The sequence below is a fragment of the Muscardinus avellanarius genome (assembly GCF_963383645.1).
Source record: "Muscardinus avellanarius genome assembly, chromosome: 2".
Lineage (NCBI taxonomy): Eukaryota > Metazoa > Chordata > Mammalia > Rodentia > Gliridae > Muscardinus > Muscardinus avellanarius.
In genome coordinates this window covers 62,258,246-62,279,687 of record NC_137787.1, presented here as the reverse complement: position 1 = coordinate 62,279,687, position 21,442 = coordinate 62,258,246, and the positions used below count along the sequence as shown (strand labels likewise).

The 21,442-nt window shown below is 41.9% G+C and overlaps 1 protein-coding gene across 1 annotated transcript in view; it reads right to left on the bottom strand.

Annotated features, from left to right (window-relative positions):
• Positions 1-20,306, bottom strand: part of SP3 (Sp3 transcription factor) — a gene marked incomplete at both ends in the record, with an annotated part of 52,592 nt that extends 32,286 nt beyond the window's left edge. Inside the window, 6 exon segments of the mRNA XM_080689378.1 lie at positions 5,176-6,535; positions 18,893-19,018; positions 19,361-19,519; positions 19,774-19,808; positions 19,811-20,048; positions 20,109-20,306. Coding sequence (XP_080545504.1) covers positions 5,176-6,535; positions 18,893-19,018; positions 19,361-19,519; positions 19,774-19,808; positions 19,811-20,048; positions 20,109-20,306 — 2,116 coding nt within the window.
• Positions 20,307-21,442: the final 1,136 nt, after the last annotated feature.

Sequence of the window (21,442 nt, the reverse complement as noted above, 5' to 3'; positions counted from 1 at the left end):
CAAAATAACTTTAATGAGAAGAGAAACCAAGTTTTACATTTTTAAAAATCTCTGTAATGCTTGAGTTAAAAAGAAGACAGTTTCAGATCTATTTCTACATTCTTACAATGTGGTTTTGAAACAGGGTCTCTTAAAGTTGTGAAGAGCCTAAGTTGCTGAGTCTGGCTGTGAACATGAAATCCTCCGTCTCAGCCTCCCAAGTACTGGGATTACAAGTTTATGGACCACCACACCCAGCTAAATGTAGGATCTTAAAAATTATCCCTCAACTTCCATAGTCTGTTGTTGGTCTATCTTGTACTCTGAAAGGATCTTTTACCTATGTATAAGTTTATAACACAAGGAATTGATCTCATCTGAAAACTACGAACACACTGAGCTTTCATACACATCTTCTAAGTACTGGTACATCTCTAATATAAAAAAAATTAATATCACCACCCATCTCATCAGAAAAACAAGCATCATGAAGCTAATAAGCTCATAGACACAGAGTTATCCAAAATTCTAATTTTCACTGGAAAACTCCTATTTATCATTAGAAAGATAATGTCATGGTTTCGTGACAAGTTCACTTCTTTTTTGCTTAAATATTTGCCATTTAATATATGAAGTCTCAAAAACCATTGTTTGTCAGTCATTTGTTCAAGTTAAAAACAAATGTTTCATAAAAATAAGAGTTCAGCTTGCAATTCACACAATTAGCATAACTAGGAAAACTACTTTTTTTCCAAGCCAATTACCTTAGTTTCATATGAAGCAGAAATGCTTTATTAAAGTATATTTTCCTTCTCAACAAGAGATACCACTTCATATCCACTAGGATAGCTATGATAAAAAAAGGTCAACAAATATTGGTAGTGATATCAAGAAATCAAAACTCTTATACAGTGCTAGAAGGACATAAAATGGTAATGCCTCTTCAAAAAAAAATTGCTTGGCAGTTGCGGGGCATGGTGTCACATGCCTCTAATCCCAGCAATTTGGGAGGCTGAGGCAGAAAGACTACAGGTTCCAAGCCAACTTAGGTAACTTGGTGAGACGATGCCTCAAAATAAGTGCAGGGGAAGTAGCTCAGAGGTAAACACCCCTGGGTTCCAGCCCCACACCACCAGGACAAAAAAAAAAAGACCAAAAAAAAAAAAAAAGGCAATTCCTCTCAAAGTTAAACAGAATTACTATAGAGCCCAGCATCCCATCCCTATGTGTATACCCAAAAGAAAACTTGTATAGACACAAAATATACACAAATGTTCATATCAGCATTATTCAGTATGGCCCAAAAAAGTATAGACACAATTCAAATATTCATCAACAGAAAAAACAAAATTTGATATACAATAGAATATTGGGTCATAAAAGGAAATGAAGGACTAATACATGCTACAACAGATATGAAGCTTGAAAACAATATGCGAAATGAAAGCCAGATACAAAAGGCCATATGTTGTACTGGTCCACCAATATGAATGAGCAAATACAAATAGAAAGTAGACTGTAGTTGCCATGGGATAAGGGAAGGGATGCATAAGGAATACTAATAGGTAATGGGTTTCTTTTTTTCTTTTCCCCTAGTACTGGGGATTGAACACAGGGACATTCTATCTCAGAGCTATACCGCCAGCCCTATTTTGTATTCTTCATTTTGAAACAAGATCTCACTAAGTTGCAGAACCTCACCTAAGTAGCTGAGGCTGGCCATGAACCTCAATCCCCGGTCTCAGCCTCCCAAGTACTGGGGTGATGAAAATGCTCTAAAATTAGATAATGATAATGGTCACATAATTCTGTGACTATATTTAAAATCTACTAAATTGTATAAGGAGTAAATTGTATAGTACTAAATTATATCCCAATAAAACTACTATTTTTTTAAAGCTATGTAACATTTAAGGGTTAAGATTTATCAAAAGTAAAAATTTTTGTGTGGTACTGGGGATGGAACCCTGGGGCCTTCTACCCCTGGGCTATACTCCCAGACCTACTTTATTTTTATTAGGAAATAGGGTCTCACTAAGTTGCTTACAGCTTCATTAAGATTTAGCAAAAGTAGCCGGGCGTGGCGGCACACGCTTGTAATCCCCGCGCTTGAGAGGCTGAGACAGGAGGATCCTGCAGGTTCAAAGCCAGCCTCAGCTGGCTTAAGAAACCCTGTTTCCAAATAAAATATAAAATAGGTCTGGAATGTAGCCCAAAGGTAGAAGGCCCCTGGGTTCCATCCCCAGTACCACCAAGGAAAAAAAAAAAAAGTTATCAAAAGTAACTTTCTGTGGTGCTAGGGATGAAAATCAGGGGCTTCTACCTCTGGGCTATACCCCCAGAACTATTTTTTTTTTTTTTTTTTTGGTGGTACTAGGGGTAGAACCCAGAGAGGCCTTCTACCTCTGGGCTATACTCCCAGACCTACTTTATATTTTTATTTGGAGACAGGGTCTCACTAAGTTGCTGAGAGCCTCACTAAGTAGCTGAGGCTGGCTTCGAACCTATGTGATCCTCCTGTCTCAGCCTCCCAAGCGCGGGGATTACAAGCGTGCGCCACCACGCCCGGCTAGACCTATTTTATTTTTTATTAGCAAACAGGGTCTCACTAAGTTGCTGGGTCTGGCTTTGAACCCATGAGCCTCCTAAGTACTCCTACTGTCTCAGCCTTCCAAGTACTGGGATTCCAAGTGTGCGTCACCAAGCCCGGCAAAAGTAACTATTTTTACTGGTTCATAAAGGTCATTCTTCAATAAAACTGGAATTTTTCTTTTAACTAAAAGTGCATGGTCATGAAGAAAATGACAACTACTAGTATGGTCTGAAGTTTGATCCATTTTCAGTCAAAGTATGAACACAAGCCGGGCGTGGTGGCGCACGCTTGTAATCCCTGCGCTTGGGAGGCAGAGACAGGAGGATCGCGCAGGTTCAAAGCCAGCAGCGTGCGATGGCTTAGGAGACCCTGTTTCCAAATAAAAAAAATATATATAAAAATAGGTCTGGGAGTGTAGCCCGGAGGTAGAAGGGCTTCCAGGAACCCCAGTACCACCAAAAAAAAAAAAAAAGTATGAACACAAGTGAAAAAAAGCAGTTAACTTCTTAGTATTATTACAAAAAGTAAATTGACATGAAGGGTCTCTGGCAGGGTCTCAGCAAACCCCAAAAGTCCACAGATTATACTTTGAGAACTGCCAATCAAAACCTAGCTTCAGAAGGCACAAATGGAAATAAAGATTTCCAAATACAGATCTAAGTCTCTAGGACAATTCCAAATGTCTAAAAATCTATCACAAATTCTTTTTTTTCCTGTGTGTGGTATTGGGGATTGAACCCAGGGACATTCTACCTCTGAGCTATACCCCACCCCCTCACCTTACTTCTTATACTGTTTTCTTTTTGGGTGGTACTGGGGTTCCTGGAAACCCTTCTACCTCAGGGCTACACTCCCAGACCTATTTTATACTTTTTATTTGGAAACAGGGTCTCTTTAAGCCAGCCCATCTGGCTTTGAACCTGCGCGATCCCCCTGTCTCCACCTCCCAAGCGCAGGGCTTTATTCTTTATTTTGAAACAGGGTCCCACTAAGTTGCGGAGGGCCTCACTAAGTAGCTGAGGCTGGCTACAAACCCAGATCCTCCTAGATCCTCCTAGCTCAGCCTCCCAAGTACTAGAATTACAAGCATGCACCACCCCACCTGGCCAAAATTTCTTGAAAGAAAAAAGAGATGATCTTTAAATGAGAATTATTTCAATATTTCAATCAGTTCAACTAGAGTGTCCCAATTTTAGAGTTTGCAATCACTGACCTCAGTAGAAGGTAATAACAATTCAATCTCTACATAAATTATTATTTTTTTATTTTTTTTTTTGGTGGTACTGGGGATGGAACCCTTCTACCTCCGGGCTACACTCCCAGACCCATTTTTTTTTTAATATTTTATTTGGAAACAGGGTCTCTTAAGCCAGCAAGGCTGGCTTCGAACCTGCGCGATCATGTCTCCGCCTCCCAAGCGTGAGGATTACAAGCATGTGCCACCATGCCCAGCTCAATCTCTACATAAATCTATTCTCTATTTTGAAACAGGGTCTCACTAAGTTGCAGAGGGCCTCATTAAGTATCTGAGGCTGCCCGCGAACTGTGATCCTCGATCCTCTGGTCTCAGCCTACCGAATGCTGGGATTACAAGTGTGTGCCACCACGCCCGACTTACATAAATCAAAACACAAAATAGAAGAGTTAAATGACAAAACTCAGGATTTAGTGCACAACAAAAACCATTCAATAAAATGTTATCTAGACAAATTATTAGGGTAACAACAATGCTCTTTTTAAACTTTATTAATTATTGCATAACATTTCAAGAACAGACTTACAAAATATCTACATCTATTATCAAAAGCCATTTCCAGCACAATTAAGTTTAATGCCACTATCATAGAATAAAAGAATTTTAGATCCAGAAGGTACCCTAGATATAATTACCTAGTCCAAACCTTCATGTCCCACAATGAGAAACTGAGTTTTGGCCAAAATCATAATTAGCAAGTGACTGAGACAGCTACATAAACACTCTTTATTCCCAAGGCTACATCAACTTGAACCCCCAACTAAATATAATGCATAAAATGTTTAATCTAAATCAAACCAAAGGCCAGCCAAGATAGCCCATCTGCCAAATTAAGTTTTGTAATGTTTGACAATGCCAGATTGTCAAGAAAAAAATTAATCCATTATAAAGAGAAATCATGAATGTAACTGGTAAAAAAGAAAAATGAATCTTTAACTTCAAAACTATAGTGTGTGTGTGTGTGTGTGTGTGTGTGTGTTTGGTACTGGGGATTGAATCCAGGGGTATTCTACCTCTGAGTTATGCCCCCAGCCCTCTTTTATTCCTTACTTTGAAACAGGGTTTCACTAAGTTGCAAAGGGCCACACTAAATTACTGAGGCTGGCTTTAAACCTGCAATTCTCCTGTTTCATTCTCCCAAGTAATGAGATTACAAGCATGTGCCACCATGTCTGGCAAAAACTACAAACTTTCAAAGAACAATTTGAAATATTCTGATGTCAACTTTCATATAAATATAGGGATATGGATCACCTTTAATGAGAGCCAGATGCTAATAAACATATCATGTAAAAAAAAACCGTACATATTATGTACTTCTTACAGCATGACATCATTCGAGACTCACCTGCAGGACTGTCAGCATTCTCCCCTGGATGCAGCTGTATGCCAGTAGAATCTATAGAGTTTACTGTAACTGTCTGTAGATTTGGCAACTGACCAGTGCTTAGACTAACTGGAGTTGAAGTCAAGGCTCCACCTGCTGCAACTTGACCAAGCGTGAGTGTCTGAACAGGCGTCAAAGTTATTTGTTGGGCAGCAGTATTCTGTATTTGCAAATTCTGCAAGTTCTGGACCCCTTGTACTTGAAATGTTTGCCAAGTTATCTGTCCAGAAGGGGTCACTGTCTGTGCCTGAATTAAAAAGGTTCCAGGATTCAGCTGCAATTGAAGATTTTGCAAAGCCTGTTGTGATATATTTTGACCACTGGCTTGCACACCATGGATTGTCTGTGGTGTAATACCTTGCACAATTTGGGCTTGACTGGTTGGCTGCTGAGACTCTTGAAGTTGTAGATGTTGTACAACAGGCTGTGCTGTAGAAACCTGAATATTCTGAGCCTGTGTCTCTTCAGAAACAGGCGACTGGATATAATTTCCCTGAAGATCTGAAGAATGAACTTGCCCACTAGAAGTAGTCAAGCTATTTGTGTTTTGTTGTAATATACCTGTACTATCTATTGTAACAGGCAACTGTGATGACGAGGATGTTGGCACAAACAAATCTGTATCAGTATTAGTTTCATTAATATCAGGAGAAACCCGCTCACCAGTCCTTTCTGAATTGTCTGAACTATCCATAGCTTGTCCTGTGTTTATCAAATGTCCATCGGCATTAATGCCCGCAGTCATTGTCTGAGAACTGCCCGAGAGTCCCAAAGAATCTAGATCGACACTATTGATTGGTACAAAGGTAATATTTCCTGGCAGACCAAGAGGCACATTAGTAACTACTTGGGTTTGGCCAGGAAAAGATGAACCACCAATTGCAACTCCCTGAACCTGGACTTGACCAGTCTGTGGTATGAGGTTCTGGATATTAGCGGGAGGTGTTCCAGAGGCAAGTAAGGTCTGATTAGAGCCAGGAATAATCTGAATTTGACTGCTTTCTTGATTTATACCCCCATTATCTGAAGAGCCTGTGAAACCAATCTGAACCTGCTGACCATCTGTTGACTGAATCTGTGGTATTACTTGATATTGAACATTGGACACTGTACCATTTGATGAATCTGATCCTGGTGCAACTGAAAATATTTGTTGATTCTGCAAATTCTGAAGGGGAAGGACATATTGCCCACTCGAAGTAGCAGCACTTGGAATCTGTACTAGATTACCAGCTTCATCTTTTATAGTTGTAGAGGTGGCTGACAAAACCTCCCATCGGTTTGGTGCTCCTCCTAACTGTGCAGAAGACAAATCACCTGTCTGGATGAAGAAAACAAAAATGTTGTGATATGTTTATAGGATATTTAAACCAATCCTTTAAAAAAAATCTAAATTAGTATAAATTCTATCTCAAAATGAAAGTCACTTTAATAACACAATAGGGTTCAAATACAGAAGCAATACTACAAATTATTTTAATTATCCTTCAAATTTTGTTATTGTGAACATATCCCATCCTATTTAAACAGGAGGAGGAAATCTTACTCAGAATATTTTAGAATATTATTTGTTTTACAACCACAAACTGATATTTTTGGGGGGTGGAAGGTGAAGGTTTCATTATGTTGCTAATGCTGGTCTTGAACTCAGGCATTCAAGTGACCCTCTCATCTCAGCCTCTGGAGTAGGTGGGAGTACAACGCACAGTCCATACAAATTCACTTATAATCTTTAATGATATACAGGGCTTTTTTATTTTTAAGGCGAAGTGGCTAGAAAAGATTATAAACAGTTCAAAGCAAACACATCACAAAAAGCTAAAGTATAAACTTTATGTTGGAATGTTTTAAAAAAGTGTATGCAACCCACTAAATATAAGAGTAAGTCAGGTGCACTATTTATGAACAAAAAAATTAGTTAAGTATTATTGAGTTATGAGTTAGAAAAATAAGATTTGTATACTGCTAAATAAAATTAAAAATATTCAATTATAGCATATTAAGGTTCTCTAAAATAAACTCATGATTAGGGCAATCCCATTATCAAACACCTTAACTTTTCTCATAAGCTACTAAAAAAACCACATCTATGTTTAAAAACTTAGGAACAGATACTGACCTGTAGCCACTAAGTAAAGCAGCCCCATCTGAAAAGCCTTTCTAGACTCTAAAATCTGGAGGATATAGGCTATGGCTTTACTTACTATTCTAAAGTTGCAGTAGAATACCAAGCATTACATTTTCAATTATGTAACCTGTTAGAATCTCAGGTATCATTCCCATAGTTTATGGTTAGGCAAGACTGGAAAAATGCCAATGTAGAGAAGCAGAAAGCAGTAAGACCCTACATGTCAGTATCAAAGGGTAAATGTTTTTAAAGGAATAATAACAGTAATATCTAACATTTAAGGCTTCTTTATTTGCCAAGTACTATTATTGGGCTTATATGATGCTGTCACTTACCCTTTATTTGGGATGTGGGGTACTGGGGACTGAACTCAGGAGTGCTCTACCCCTAAGCTATACCACAAAAGCCCAGTTTTTTATTTATATGTATGTGTGTATGTATGTATATATACGTGTGTGTGTGTGTGTGTGTGTGTGTGTGTGTGTGTGTGTATTTGGGGGGGGGTAGTACTGGGGATGGAACCCAGGGAGGGGCTTTCTACCTCCGAGCTAAACTCCCAGACCAATTCTATATTTTATATGACAACAGGGTCTCACTACATTGCTGATAGCATAAGTAGTTGAGGCTTGATCCTCCTGTCTCTGCCTCCCAAGTACTAGGATTAAAAGCATGTACCACAGTACCCAGTTTATTCTACTTACTCTTTTTTTTGTGTGTGTATGGTACTGGGGTTCCTGGAAACCCTTACACTCCCAGACATCTATTTTTTATACTTTTTAAAATCTGGAAACAGGGTCTCTTAAGCCAGCGCAGCTGGCTTCGAACCTGTGTGATCCTCCTGTTTCCACCTCCCAAGCGGGGATTACAAGTGTGCACCACCATGCCCAGCTCTACTTACTCTTAAAACAATACTAGTGTGTGTGTGTGTGTGTGTGTGTGTGTGTGTGTGTGTGTGTGTGTGTGTGTGTGTGTTACTAGGGATGGAACCCAGGGGCATTCTACCTTTGAGCTACACCCCAGCCCTATTTTTTATTCTTTATTTTGAAACAGTCTCACTAAATTGCAGAGGGCCTCCCTAAGTAGTTGAGGCTGCCTGGGAAATTGCAATCCTCCTGTCTCAGCCTCCCAAGTACTGGGATTATAAGCACGCACCACCACACCAGAATCAATCCTATTTGGTAGGTTTTATTATCCCTATTTCACAGATGAGAAAATTGAAGAACAAAATCACATAGTTATCAAATGTCCCGTACAGATTTAAAACTAGGCTAACTCTAGAATCCAAGTGCTTAAATACTATGCCATACTTACATCTCATTGGGACTAGGGATAAAGACGATGGAAAAAAAGACAGTATATGATTTACTCTCCATCAAAATAATGTTATCCCTATTACAGATCTATGACTTTTCTGTAACTCCACATGTCACAGGACAGTGAGAACATAATAGCCTATCTAGCACAGCACTGCCAAACTAGTATATATGCCTGGGCTTCAAGGAAATCTTTTAATCCTGTAGAATAGCTTATCAACATTTTGAGAAAGTACAATTTGGGGAAGAAGAGAGATAATCTAAGGTTTTATCATATTCTCAAAGGGGATGAGTGACTATATAAAAGTCTGAGACAAATGTTGTTCTCCTATATAAAACTTAATGAAAATATTAAAGCAAAAGATTTTAAATTTCTTGAGGAAACTACCAAATGCTTATATAGTTAACTTTATATTTCAAAGAATGAACCACAATTCAATGACTCAATTCAAACACTTGAACATATCTGCCAAGATGAAATAAAGACGTATGAGTAAACAATACAATCTTCAAATGTTTCACACTCTACCCATGCAGACCTATACATACAAACGAATATAACGTGAAAAGTGGCCATACTAGCCATATAATCAAAACATTATGTGAGAACACAGAAAATTGAGGGAGGGAAAGATTTCACATAAAAGATATTTAAGTAATAGTGGGAACAAAATATATAAAATTTTACTAAGATTAATTAGAAATAGAGGCATTAATAAAGGTATAGAAACAATAAAATTACAGACTAAAAGAAACCCTAAAGAATAATATGCAGTTTGGAGTTCGAGAGAGAAACCATAAAAGGCTCGTATTTATAGACAAAAGTAATGGGGAATAGGACTTGACGTTTTTATCAAGGCCTGTAAATAGTCTCATAGGTCCTACTAAATTGTTTGGACTTTATCCTGCAGGCAGTGAATGAAAGCTATAAACAGTTAAAAAGCCAAGTAGATGCTGTAATCACATCTGCTTTTTTTTTCTTTTCTTTTTTTCTGGTACTGGGGATTGAATCGGGGCAGTCAGTCTATTTCCACATATCCCCACGTTTTTTATTTATTTATTTGTTTAGTACTACTAGACAGGGGCATTCTGCCTCCAAGATTCAATCTCAATCCTTTTATTCTTTTTTTTTTTTTTTTTTTTTTTGCAGTACTGGGGATTGAACCCAGGGCCAATCTACCTCAGGGCTACAGCCTCAGCCCTATTTTATTATTTATTTCGAAACAGGGTCTCACTAAGTTGTGGAGGCCGTCACTAAGTAGCTGAGGCTGGCTGTGAACCTGCAATCCCTCCGTCTCAGCCTCCCAAGTACTGGGATTACAGGCTTGCCCCACCACTTCTAGCTTCCTATTTTTTATTCTTTTATTTGAAACAAGTTCTCACTAAGTAGCAAAGGGTCTCACTAAATAGCTTAGGGTGGCCAAGAACCTTGATCTTCCTGTCTCAGCCTCCCAAGTACTGGGATTACAAGCATGTACCACCATGCCCAGCTTTTTTTTCTTTTTTTAAGCAGGGTCTCTCTTAAATTTCTGAGGCTGCCCTAAACCTTCAGATCTGTTTTAGCCTCCCAAAACTACAGGCGTGTTCCATCACACAGGGTCACATCTATATTTTATTTTTATTTTTATAATGTGCTTTTAATTGGTGCATTATAGTCTCATATTGTAATGTAAATCATAGTGACAGTGATATACATGCACAAAGCACTTGGTTCACCCATTCCCTCCTTCCCAATACAAAGTACAAAGTACTGAAATGAACGCTGGTATTTGCACGTATGTTCACATAATCATCTGTGATATTTCCCTTAATGAACCTCAGTCTTATTTTATAAAGAAAAACTAAGTCAGGCGTGGTGGTGCACACCTGTAATACAAGTACTTAGAAGGCTGAAACAGAAGGATCCCAGGTTCAAGGCCAGCCTTAGCAATTGAGGCCCTGTTTCAAAATAAAAAATAAGGTTGGGGGTATAGCTCAGAGGTAGAATGTCCTGGGTTCCATCCCCAGTACTGAAAAAATTAAAATAAACTAAGGCCCAGTTTATCTTTAACTGAAAGAAAGGCAGAAGAAAGTAAAGATGGAAACTGTGGACCTCTAGGCAGGCCTGAACCAAAATAGTGATCTCTGTTTTAAATACAACACTTAAGTTTTTGTTTTTGTTTTTGGTGGTACTGGAGATGGAACCCAGGGGCATTCAGTTTCCAAAAGACACTTCCAGTCCTATTTTTTATTCTTTATTTTAGAACAGGGCTCACTGAGTTGCAAAAGGCCTCAGTAAACAGCTGAGGCTGTCCACAAACCAGGATCCTCCTGTCCCAGCCTCCCAAATGCTGGGCTTACAAGCAAGCACCATCATGCCCTGCTAACACTTAAGCTTATTAATGTTTAATTTAAAATGAAGCACCAGATATTAAAGTTACACATCATTTTCAACTTTAATTTGATAACAAAATTATAAGTTTAAATCAGCTTCCCTAACATTACAGTTAACAATTTGTTTCATTTCAGTCTTTTGACATTTTAAGTAACCTAAAGCCAGGCTTGGTGGCACACATTTGTAATCCCAGCATTTGGGAGGCTGAAACAGGAAGATTATGGTTTGCAGACAGCCTCAGCTACTTAGTGAGGCCCTTTGCAACTCAGTGAGATCCTGTTTCAAAATAAAGAACTAGGGCTGGGGGGATGTAGCTCGAAGGTAGAATGCCCCTGGGTTCCAGCCCTAGTACTGGAGGAAAAAAAAAAAAAAAAAAGAATTAAATAACCTAAAAAAAAAAAATACTTAAAGTCTATACAAAAGTCTGCACAAAAGTATGTCAAAATTCAATCTTTATCTTAAAGGCTTTTGTTCATCTGGAGAATCAACTGTTAATTTTTTCTATCCAGCATTAAATTTTCAAGTATTCAACTTCTGTAAAAGAATATAGATCTTATATGTAAATTAATTTTATAATACTGGCATTTATCCCTTGTCTTCAAAAAGTGTCATATTCATGACACCAAAATTTTTTTAACAAAACAGTAATATTCCACTATCAGTGAATAGCTTTCTACTCAAGAAATTCCTTAAAAATACAACTATACAAGTGACAAGTCTGAGGCCAGGGACGGTGGTAATCCCAGTACTTAGGGAGCTGACACAGGAAGATCAGTGGTTCATGGTCAACCTCAGCTACTTAGGCCTTAGACAACTTAGTGAGACCCTGTTTCAAAATAAAGAATAAAAAGGTAGGAGAGAAGCTCAGAGACAGAGTGCCCCTGGATTCAATTAAAAAAAAAAAAAAAAAAGAGAGAGAGAGAGACAAGGCTGAGTAAAGATTGGCCAACTCCCCCCCTCTCCAGAATCTAAATAAAAATAAGCTGTAGCCGGATGTGGGAGGCTGAGACAGGAGGATCGCACAGGTTCGAAGCCAGCCTCAGCGGGCTTAAGAGAGAGAGACCCTGTTTCCAAATAAAATATAAAATAGGTCTGAGCGTTTAGCCCGGAGGTAGAATGCCCTGGGTTCCATCCCCAGTACCACCAAAAATTTAAAAAAATAATAATAATAAGCTGTAGTACTATTTTCCCAGCAAAACAGGCCATTAAATTTTAAAAATTCTAAGTATAAGATAAAAAGATGTATTCTAAATTTTGTGGATGAACCTAAGGTGAAAAGTATGTATTTTTAAAAAAATCTATGAAATCCAAAGATAGGAGAAAAACAAACAAACAGCTCACACAAAAAATAATCAGACCAGGCGTGGTGGCACATGCTTGTAATCTCAGCATTTGGAAGGCTGAGACAGGAGGACTGTGGTTCACAGACAGCCTCAGCTACTTAGTGAGGCCCTTTGCAACTCAGTGAGACCCTGTTTCAAAATAAAGAATAAAAAATAGGGCTGGGGGTGTTGCTCGGAGGTAGAATGTTCTTGGGTTCCATCCCCAGTACCACAAAAAAAAAAAAAAAAAAATCAGGCAAGAGAAACTACGCAACAAATTCAGTTCTTTAAAATTTTCTAAATAAAGGGAGGAGTGCACATTCATAATCCCAATAACTTGGGAAACCACAGGTTCATGGCCCAGTCTCAGCTACTTAGTGATCTACAACTTACTGAGACCCTATTTCAAAAGAAATAATAAAATAGGGCGTGGGGGGGGGCTTAGAAGTAGAATGCCCCTGGGTTCACAAGTACAGCCAAAAAATAATAGTAAGACAAAAATAAAAATATCTAAATTGATTATTTTAAGCAGGATAGGAATAAACATACCAAATCAGACTTTTTTTTTTTTTTTTTTTGGCGGTACTGGAGAAGGAAACCAGGGGCATTCTACCTCTGAGCTTGAGCTACACCCCTAGCCCTATTTTTTATTCTTTATTTTGAAACAAGGTCTGAGTTGCAAAGGGCCTCACTAAGTAGCTAAAGCTGTCCTTACAAGCATGTGTCACCACAAATCAGACCTCAAACACAGCCTCAAATCAGACTTTTGATGATTTAAAAATTATACTTGGAGGCCGGGCGTGGTGGCACACGCTTGTAATCCCAGCATTCGGGAGGCTGAGACCAGAGAATCGCGGTTCGCGGACAGCCTCAGCTACTTAGTGAGGCCTTCTGCAACTCAGTGAGACCCGGTTTCAAAATAAAGAATAAAAAATTGGGCAGGGGGTGTAGCTTGGAGGTCGAATGCCCCTGGATTCCATCCCCAGACCTGCAAAAAAAAAAAAAAAAAAAAACTATACTTGGGGAAGGGGCATAATTCACTAGAAAAGCCAAAACTAAATTCTAGTAACTAACTAGGACTGTAGAATTCTGTATAATTTAATGCAAGACTTAATTTCCTCCTGTCTTATAACAATGGGAAATATTACCTTGCAGGGAAGATCAGAAGAAGCAAAAAGAAAACTTTAAGCTTTGTAAACTATAAAGCACTATGCAAACCATGATGTTTACAAAGATTATGAGAACAGATCTGAAAAACATCTATTAGATGCCTGGCACAATTCCTGGCACATATTAAGATCAATAAATAGTTTGATGAATACTTAAAAGCTATTTACTTTGAAAACATTGCAAAGAAAATAGTAGAAATTGAGTCAATAAAACTGCCTTTGAAGTATTAGAGCCGTTTAAAATAAGTATAAACCAATTTTTGTGTGTGTGTGTGGTCCTGGGGATAGGACCCAGGAGCCTCTACCTCCAGGTTACACCCCCAACCTATTTATTTTATTTTGGAACAGGGTCTCCCTAAATTGCTGAGAACCTCACTAAGTAGCTGAAGTTGGCCTTAAACCTGTGCAATCCTCCTATCTCTGTCTGAGCCTTCAAGTACAGGGAGTACTGGGATTACAAGCGTCCCCCTCACCCATAGTTCTGGGGATGAAACCCAGGAGCATCCTACCTCCAAGCTACAACTACCAGCCCTATTTTTATTCTTTATTTTTAAACAGGGTCTCACCAAGTTGCATAGAACCTCACTAATAGCTGAGGCTGTCCGCAAATTACAATCCTCCTGTCTCAGCCTCCCAAATGCTGGGATTACAAGCGTGTGCCACCACTCCAGGCAATAAACCAATTTTAAACCTACTCATTTCCCTAATTCCTTGATGAATAAGCCCCAAGTATTTAAAAAACTATAAAGCTTTCTAAGCATATTTATTTGTAAAAGAAATATCAGCATCACACCACTAATAAATAAAAATACTCCAGCTGGGCGTGGTGGCACAGGCTTGTAATCCCTAAACTTGGGAGGCAGAGACAGGAGGATTAAAGCAGGTTCGAAGCCAGCCTCGCTGGTTTAATAGACTCTGATTCCAAATAAAATATAAAAAATAGGTCTGGGAGTGTAGCCCAGAGGTGGAAGGGTTCCATCCCCAGTACCACCAAGACCAAAAAAAAAAAAAAAAAAAAAAAAAAAAAACCCTCTAAATACCAAATAGAAAAGGGAAAGAAATAACCTAAAATATGTATTAAGACTATTGAATACACTAATAAAACTAAAAAAGAGAGGCATATAAATACAACTGGGACAAGGATTAGTATTGGTTTAGGAGTAAGACAACTCTCTATATATGTTCACAAACTAGGGGAAAAAAATCCACCAGTATTTTTCTTAGCTATATTCTGTGTGTGTGTGTGTGTGTGTGTGTGTGTGTGTGTGTGTGTGTGTGTTGTATGTGGTACTGGGGGTGGAACCAGGGACTTTTCTATCCTCAGGCTATACTCCCAGACCTATTTTATACTTTATTTGGAAACTGGGTCTCACTAAGTTGCTGCAGCTGGCTTTGAACCTGCGTGATCCTCCTATCTCAGCCTCCAAAGCACTGGGATTACAAATGTGCACCACCATGCCCGGCTCTTAGTTATATTCTTATTACATGATTAACAAAACATCATCTAACATGAAAGCTGTAACTGAAAGCATTCTTAAATCTCCCTCTCTATAGAAACATAACCATAAGGTGAAAAGGACCACAACCTACAGCAGCCCTGGGAGGACAGCACCAGCAGTGATGCTCACTAGGACATTCTCTAATGCAACTGGACATAAAAAGGAAGTGAGTGGGATTGAGAGAAAAGAAAAAAAGGGTGACTCTTCTTAGGTAATACCTGTGGAAAGGGACAAAGAAAAAACACCACAAATCACATAGCATTTTAAAAGGATAATTCTCAATCCTCACAAATGGCTTTACAAAAGCCAGAAATAGGCAAGGAAGGAACATAACTAAAAGCAAGAACAAGTGTGAAGCAGAACAGAACTAAGACCCATTCTTAGGCAAATATTCAACTTTCATAAAATCTTCAAGGATCTTTAAAAGAATTCAAACAGACTTCAATAATTTAGTTATAATGGCAATGGATCTTATTTTAAATAACAAAAAATGGCTTTTTCTTGAAACAAGCTACTATTCATTTTTTTAACTCACCAACATTTATGCTCTAAACTAACAGATCCTGAATTTGCAACTTAAGCCAAAGATCAGGCAATTACTTTAATAACATTTACTTGAAAAATCTGTTTCACTAAAGCAAATGAAATAAGCAAATTAAGAGTCCTCAAGTTCATACAAATGCAGTTTGCACAAGTTAATGTTTACATAATGGTCTTTTTTTCCAGGTCCTGATTTATTACTAAAACTCATGAGAGCACTTATAGTAATAAAGTACAAAAGAGCCTTACCATGAAACCATCTTTGGGAAACCATGTTGTAGGATATCATTGGTGAGACTATACTTTGTGATTAGACTTCTTCAGCACTGTTCTAAAGTTAACCAGACACCCTTAGCTAGGATCCTCTTTCATAACAAATTCCAAATACACAATGATATTTGTTTGTTTAGTGGTATAATGGATGAACCCGGGGACATTCTAATTCTGAGCTACACCCCCAGCTCTATTTTACTTTATTTTGAAACAGTCTCACCAAGTTGTGGAGATCTTCACCAAGTAGTTGAGGCTGGCCTCAATTCTCCTGTCTCAGCCTCCCAAGTACTGGGATTACAAGCGTGTGCCACCATACCCAGCTTCATAATGGTATTTATTTATTTATTTATTATTATTTTTTTTTTGGTGGTACTGGGGATGGAACCCCGAGGCTTTCTACCTCCAGGCTATACTCCCAGACCTTTTTTATATTTTATTTGGAAACAAGGTCTCACTAAGTTGCTGAGAGCCTCACTAAGTAGCTGAGGCTGGCTTCAAAACTCTGCCGGGTGTGGTGGCGCACGCTTGTAATCCCCGCGTTTGGGAGGCGGAGACTCTGTTTCCACATAAAAATGTTAAAAAATAAGTCTGGGAGTGTAGCCCGTGGGAGTGTATACCGGAGGTAGAAGGGCTTCCAGGAACCCCAGTACCACCAAAAAAAAAACAAACAAACAAAAAAAAAAAACTGTGCAATCCTCCTGTCTCAGCCTCCCAAGCGCGGGGATTACAAGTGTGCGCCACCACGCCCGGCTTCACAATGATATTTAAAGCAAATCTCCAGTATACTAATTGGCTTTTCAAGGCTCTCTTAATCTACAAATAACAAGCTAAACTGTCATTAAGCTGAACAGCGTGTACATATCTCCACTTGGTTTTAAACACAAATACTATATGCAATGTGATATAATGGATTGGATCCTGGAGCAGAAAATGAACATTGAGGGGGAAATGGCAAAATCCAAATAAAGTCTATAAGTACTGTAGTTAACAATATCATACCAGTGCCAACTTCCTAGTTTTTTCAAACACACCAGTTATATTAACATTAGGGAAAGCTGGGTGGAGTATAAGGTAATTTTCAGTTCTATTTTCCCACTTTTCCTGTAAATCTAAAAATATTTTGCAATTTTTTTTTTACAACTACAAAATAGCTCTCTATACACTTCTCATGATTCTCAACAATTCAAGTAACTAGAAGTCATTACCTAGGTCCATTTTTAAGTGGAAAAAACTGCCCATTACTCATCTAAATTTATTTTCTGCAATATAGAGAAAAAAATGTCTGAAATTCACTTCCTAACTGGAAAAATAATTTTTGTTATTGCTGAGGCAAACATAAAACCCAGTCTTACCAACTTTACTCAAAGTGAAAATTTTTATGCACAAGTGCCAAACATACCAAAAAAGTATGTTTGGGGGTTTTCTGACAAAACTATTGTTTTCATTTTACTATGAATGTCAAATTATAAGGTATGTGATTGATAAATCTCAAGTTTCTCAGAATGTTCATGTTTCTTGGTTGTGTGTAGTGATTTTTTATTTCAGAAAATCTAAAGACACATGAAAACAACCCTACACAAGTACAAAGCCACAGCTGAATAAGGCTGGAGACAGCTTTCTAATTCTAGGCCTAAGACTAACGCATATAACAGTTTCACCCATAACTTCCTTCTTCATTTCTCCCCTCCCCCATCCACATGCTGTTATCTAAACCTGGTAAATTAAAAGTTAGGAAAAGATTTCTGGTCTACTTGAAATACAAAAATAAGGTGAATTAGAAGAAATCTATTGTTCAATTTGACTTGTGCAGTGGTTTACTAAGATAACAATTTGCTTTAGCACTGTGGGCCTAGAGGAATACACTTTATAAAAAGCTTCTATTAACTCATAAATCCGTTTACAAATGGCAATGCTTCTCATGTGCCTAACTTTATGCTTTTACAAAGTTTTAATCTGCTTGTGAAAAAGCACATATAAGACGCTGAAACTATTCATATTCCCCATAGCTAATTTGAAGCAATAAAATTACAAACACATTTACCAGCAATACAGCTTAACCATTAGCTTAACTTTTAGTGCTTAGACATAACGTTTATTCGCTATATCAATATCGAGCTTTTCTGTCTATAATGACAAGTACTTAAGATATCACTAATCAATTCCAATAACCCACCTTAAAAAACTAGTTGGGAAGGGTTTCAATTATTTTAATAAGTGAACACATCTACTCGTTAAACTAAAGCAATAGCAATGACCCAAACAAATGTAAAACACCACCACAATCTGTTCCTAACTAATTTTGTCTTAAACTCTCATAGGACTACGCCAACTCCTCCCCTTGCCCCAGACACTCTAAAATACTTCCAAAGGAGTCCCACCACATCCAATCGGACTAGGGGTCATAATGAAAAGTTTTGCCAACTAAATTCAACTCTTAAGTATGGTGCATATCGATGCGCTTGTAAATAAAATTTTTTACAAGTACTTTTGTTCCTAACACTGATACATTCAATTTCAAAAGCTGAAGTCCTACCTGAATAATTGCTCATTTCAACGGTCGCTAAGGAAACCTTCCACCCTACTTGCAAAAACTAGTACAAATGTATGCTGATCTATGAAACGTAAAACTCCACCATTCTGAACCGTCACTAAAAGAGGCCCTGGCCCCGAGTGTTCGTCCCTGCGTACGAAAATAGTACAAAGAATTAAACCCTTAGGACTCAAATTTTAAGATCTGGTAACTTCCAGCCGGAAGACTCACCAAAAAAAAAAAAAAAAAAAAAATCTAGAAAACTGAAGACACTGCCTCTGGAGTTGATACTACCCATGGCCGACAGGCTGTGCTTGAAAACGTCGGCGTGCTCGGCGAGGAGTTCTGTGCACGGCCCCGAGGGCTCTAACATCCATTTTGGAGTCCTGCACCCCCGCCCTCCCGGCTTCATTTTGTGGCGCCTCGGAGCGCGGCGCCGCGGTGACCGGCGCGGGCGGGCGGGCGGGCGGCCTGGGCGGGCGGGCCGCGATGGCGGCCTGGGCGGGCGGGCCGGGCCGCGCGGGACTTACCGCTCCGGCGGCGGCGGCGGGGGCCCCGGCGGCGGCGGCCGCCTCCTCGTCGTCGTCGCCCGGCGATGGCGGCCCTATCTTGCTGCAGGTAGCGGCCAGCAGAGCGAGCGGAGACGGCTGAGCGTCCTACCCGAGGGCGGGTTCGGGGAGAAGGGAGGTGGCGGTTAGGGCCGCGGCGCGGGCGCGGGGGGCCGGCGGCCGGCGTGTCCGCCTGCTCGGCGGCCCGGGGCGCGGGCGGGCTGCGCGGCCTCCGCCTTCGCCGGAACCCACCCGGGAGGCGGCGCGCGCGCTCACACGCACAAAAAGGCGGCGGCGGCGGGGGCGCGCGGGCGGGGTCGGAGCGTTGGCGCCGCGGGCGGGCAGCTCGGGGCGGGGGAGGGGAGGCGGGAGGAGGAGGAGGAGGAGGGAGCGGCGAGGGGAGGAGAAAGCGGCGCGCGGGGAGCCGGGCCGGGCTCAGCCGCTCCTCACCTGGGCCGCCGCCGCCGCGCCGTTTCCGTGCTGCTGCTGCTGCTGCTGCTGCTGCTGCTGTTGCTGCTGCTGCTGCTGCTGCAGATACTCGCCGTGGCCGCCGCCGCCGCTGCCGCCGCTGTCCACGTCCAAGGCAGCCATTTCCTCTTGTTTCACGGGCTTTTCGGGAGCTGCGGGCACAGCGCGGGGGGTGGGTGGGAGGCGCGGGAGGGGCGCGGGCCCGGAGCCGCCGCCGCCCCTCCCCCCGCGGCCCTCCCCCCGCGCTGCCCCCGCCCGGCGCGGCTGTAACCCTCCTCCTCTCCCTCCTCCTCCTCCTCCCCGCGCTGCCCCTGCCCCCTCTCCTCTCCTCCCCTTTCCCTTCGCGCCGCTCGCTCGCACTCGCGCTCGCTCCTCTCGCACCGTCAGTCACTCACACGCCCGCCCGCCGCCCGCGCCCGCACTCGGGGGATGCGCTCCCGGCGGGCCGGGCCGCCCGCCCGGGCCGGGGCCGGGGACGGCGGGGGACGGCGCTGCGGGGGCTGGAGGGCTGGACGCTGGCGGGAGGGCGGGCGGCGGAGGGGAGGGCGGCTTTCTGCCTCTCACAGACACTCGGTCCACACTCGGGGCCGGGAGCCGGCGGCGGGCCCCGGGCTGGCTGCGGGCGGCGGCAGCGGCGGCGGCGGCGGCAGCAAGGATTGCTCTCTCTCGGCTTTACGTACCGGTCATAGTGTGTTTAGGGCACCTCAGGCGGGGCTCCCCGCCGCCTTACACATGGTGAGGAGCGAAGGCAGCGGCGGCGGGAGAGGATGCGGGAAGCGGCGGCGGACACGGCCGGAGCGGTCCGGGGATTTTTTTTTCCTATTTTGATTGACTGTGCGGGAAACACAAAAGGTGGAGCCTCTAGCCCAAAAGGGGGGAAGAGGGTGACAGCCTGCCCGGAAGTCCCGCCCCTCTTCTCCGCATTCATTCGCCGCCGCGCTCCCCGTCCGCTGCGCTCATTGGCCTGGACGCCCGTCCGTCGCTCGGCCTGGCGGCGCGCTTCCTGTTTGCCCCCGGGTGGAAGGGGAGAGACAATGAGCGGCCTTAGCGGCGTAGGTTCCCGAGAGCGGCCGCGGCTCACCGGTTACCCCGCTGTGCCCTCCTTGCTCTCCGGCTGCCGCTGCCAGGCCCAAGGCGCAAGCCTCTTCCACCTCGCTGGCGCTCGGAGCAGGCCTAGCCAAGTTGTAGTTGAGCTGCGCTGGGGAGGAAACCCGTCCCCGGCGGCCCTGGCTCCGCACGACGTTTCCTCCATCCCGGCGGCAGCCTCGGCGGGATCTCCCCAGGGCCTCGCGTTCCGAGCCGCCGCTTCCCTGCGCTGCCTGGAGGCCGCCGCCGCTCAGCCCCGGGGTTCTGCTGTGGCCGCTGCTGCTACTGAACAAACCAGACCCGCCCCACGAGCCCGGGGGGAGGGAGCTGGTATTGGGGGAGGCACCCCCTCCGAGGCTGGAGGAGGATTCTCACATTCAGCTCGTGGATTCACAGTCGGAGCCATCTCGGTCCCATCCCCGGAGCCCCAGATTTCCAATCGTCTCCCACCGAGCAGGCGGACATTTAAAGCAAAAAAAAAAAAAAAAAGAAAAAGAATCTCAAGGCACCTCACACACCGGAGGAGAGCTTTAACTCTGACCAGTGACACCAAACAGACTTAAAGCATATTTTATGTTATAGGTAGCGTGTATATGTTCAATGGGGCAGAACCCCTGTTTAAAAAAAAAATCAGTCTCATAATCATTTTGCTGGACGCACACGTATTTATTCCCTGCTTTTTAATTCTCTTGATGCCAAGACAAATTTATCTCCTGAAGAAACCTGTCAACAATTGCAAACATTTTTGAAATAGTGAATCTCACTGAAGTTTACCCCAACCCCCTTGGAACATTTAGTTATACTTTAATTTTAAATCTTGTCTCACTTATTGGATTAAGTTAACATTCCTTCCATCTTTGGCTTCCTTGATATCTTGCTGTCGACCTAGGAAAAAATACTTGGATTTTACGTGTGTGTGTTGCCAACTAAGAGACATCTCTGACTATTACCTCTAAGTGTGGTTGCCAAAAAGGTTTA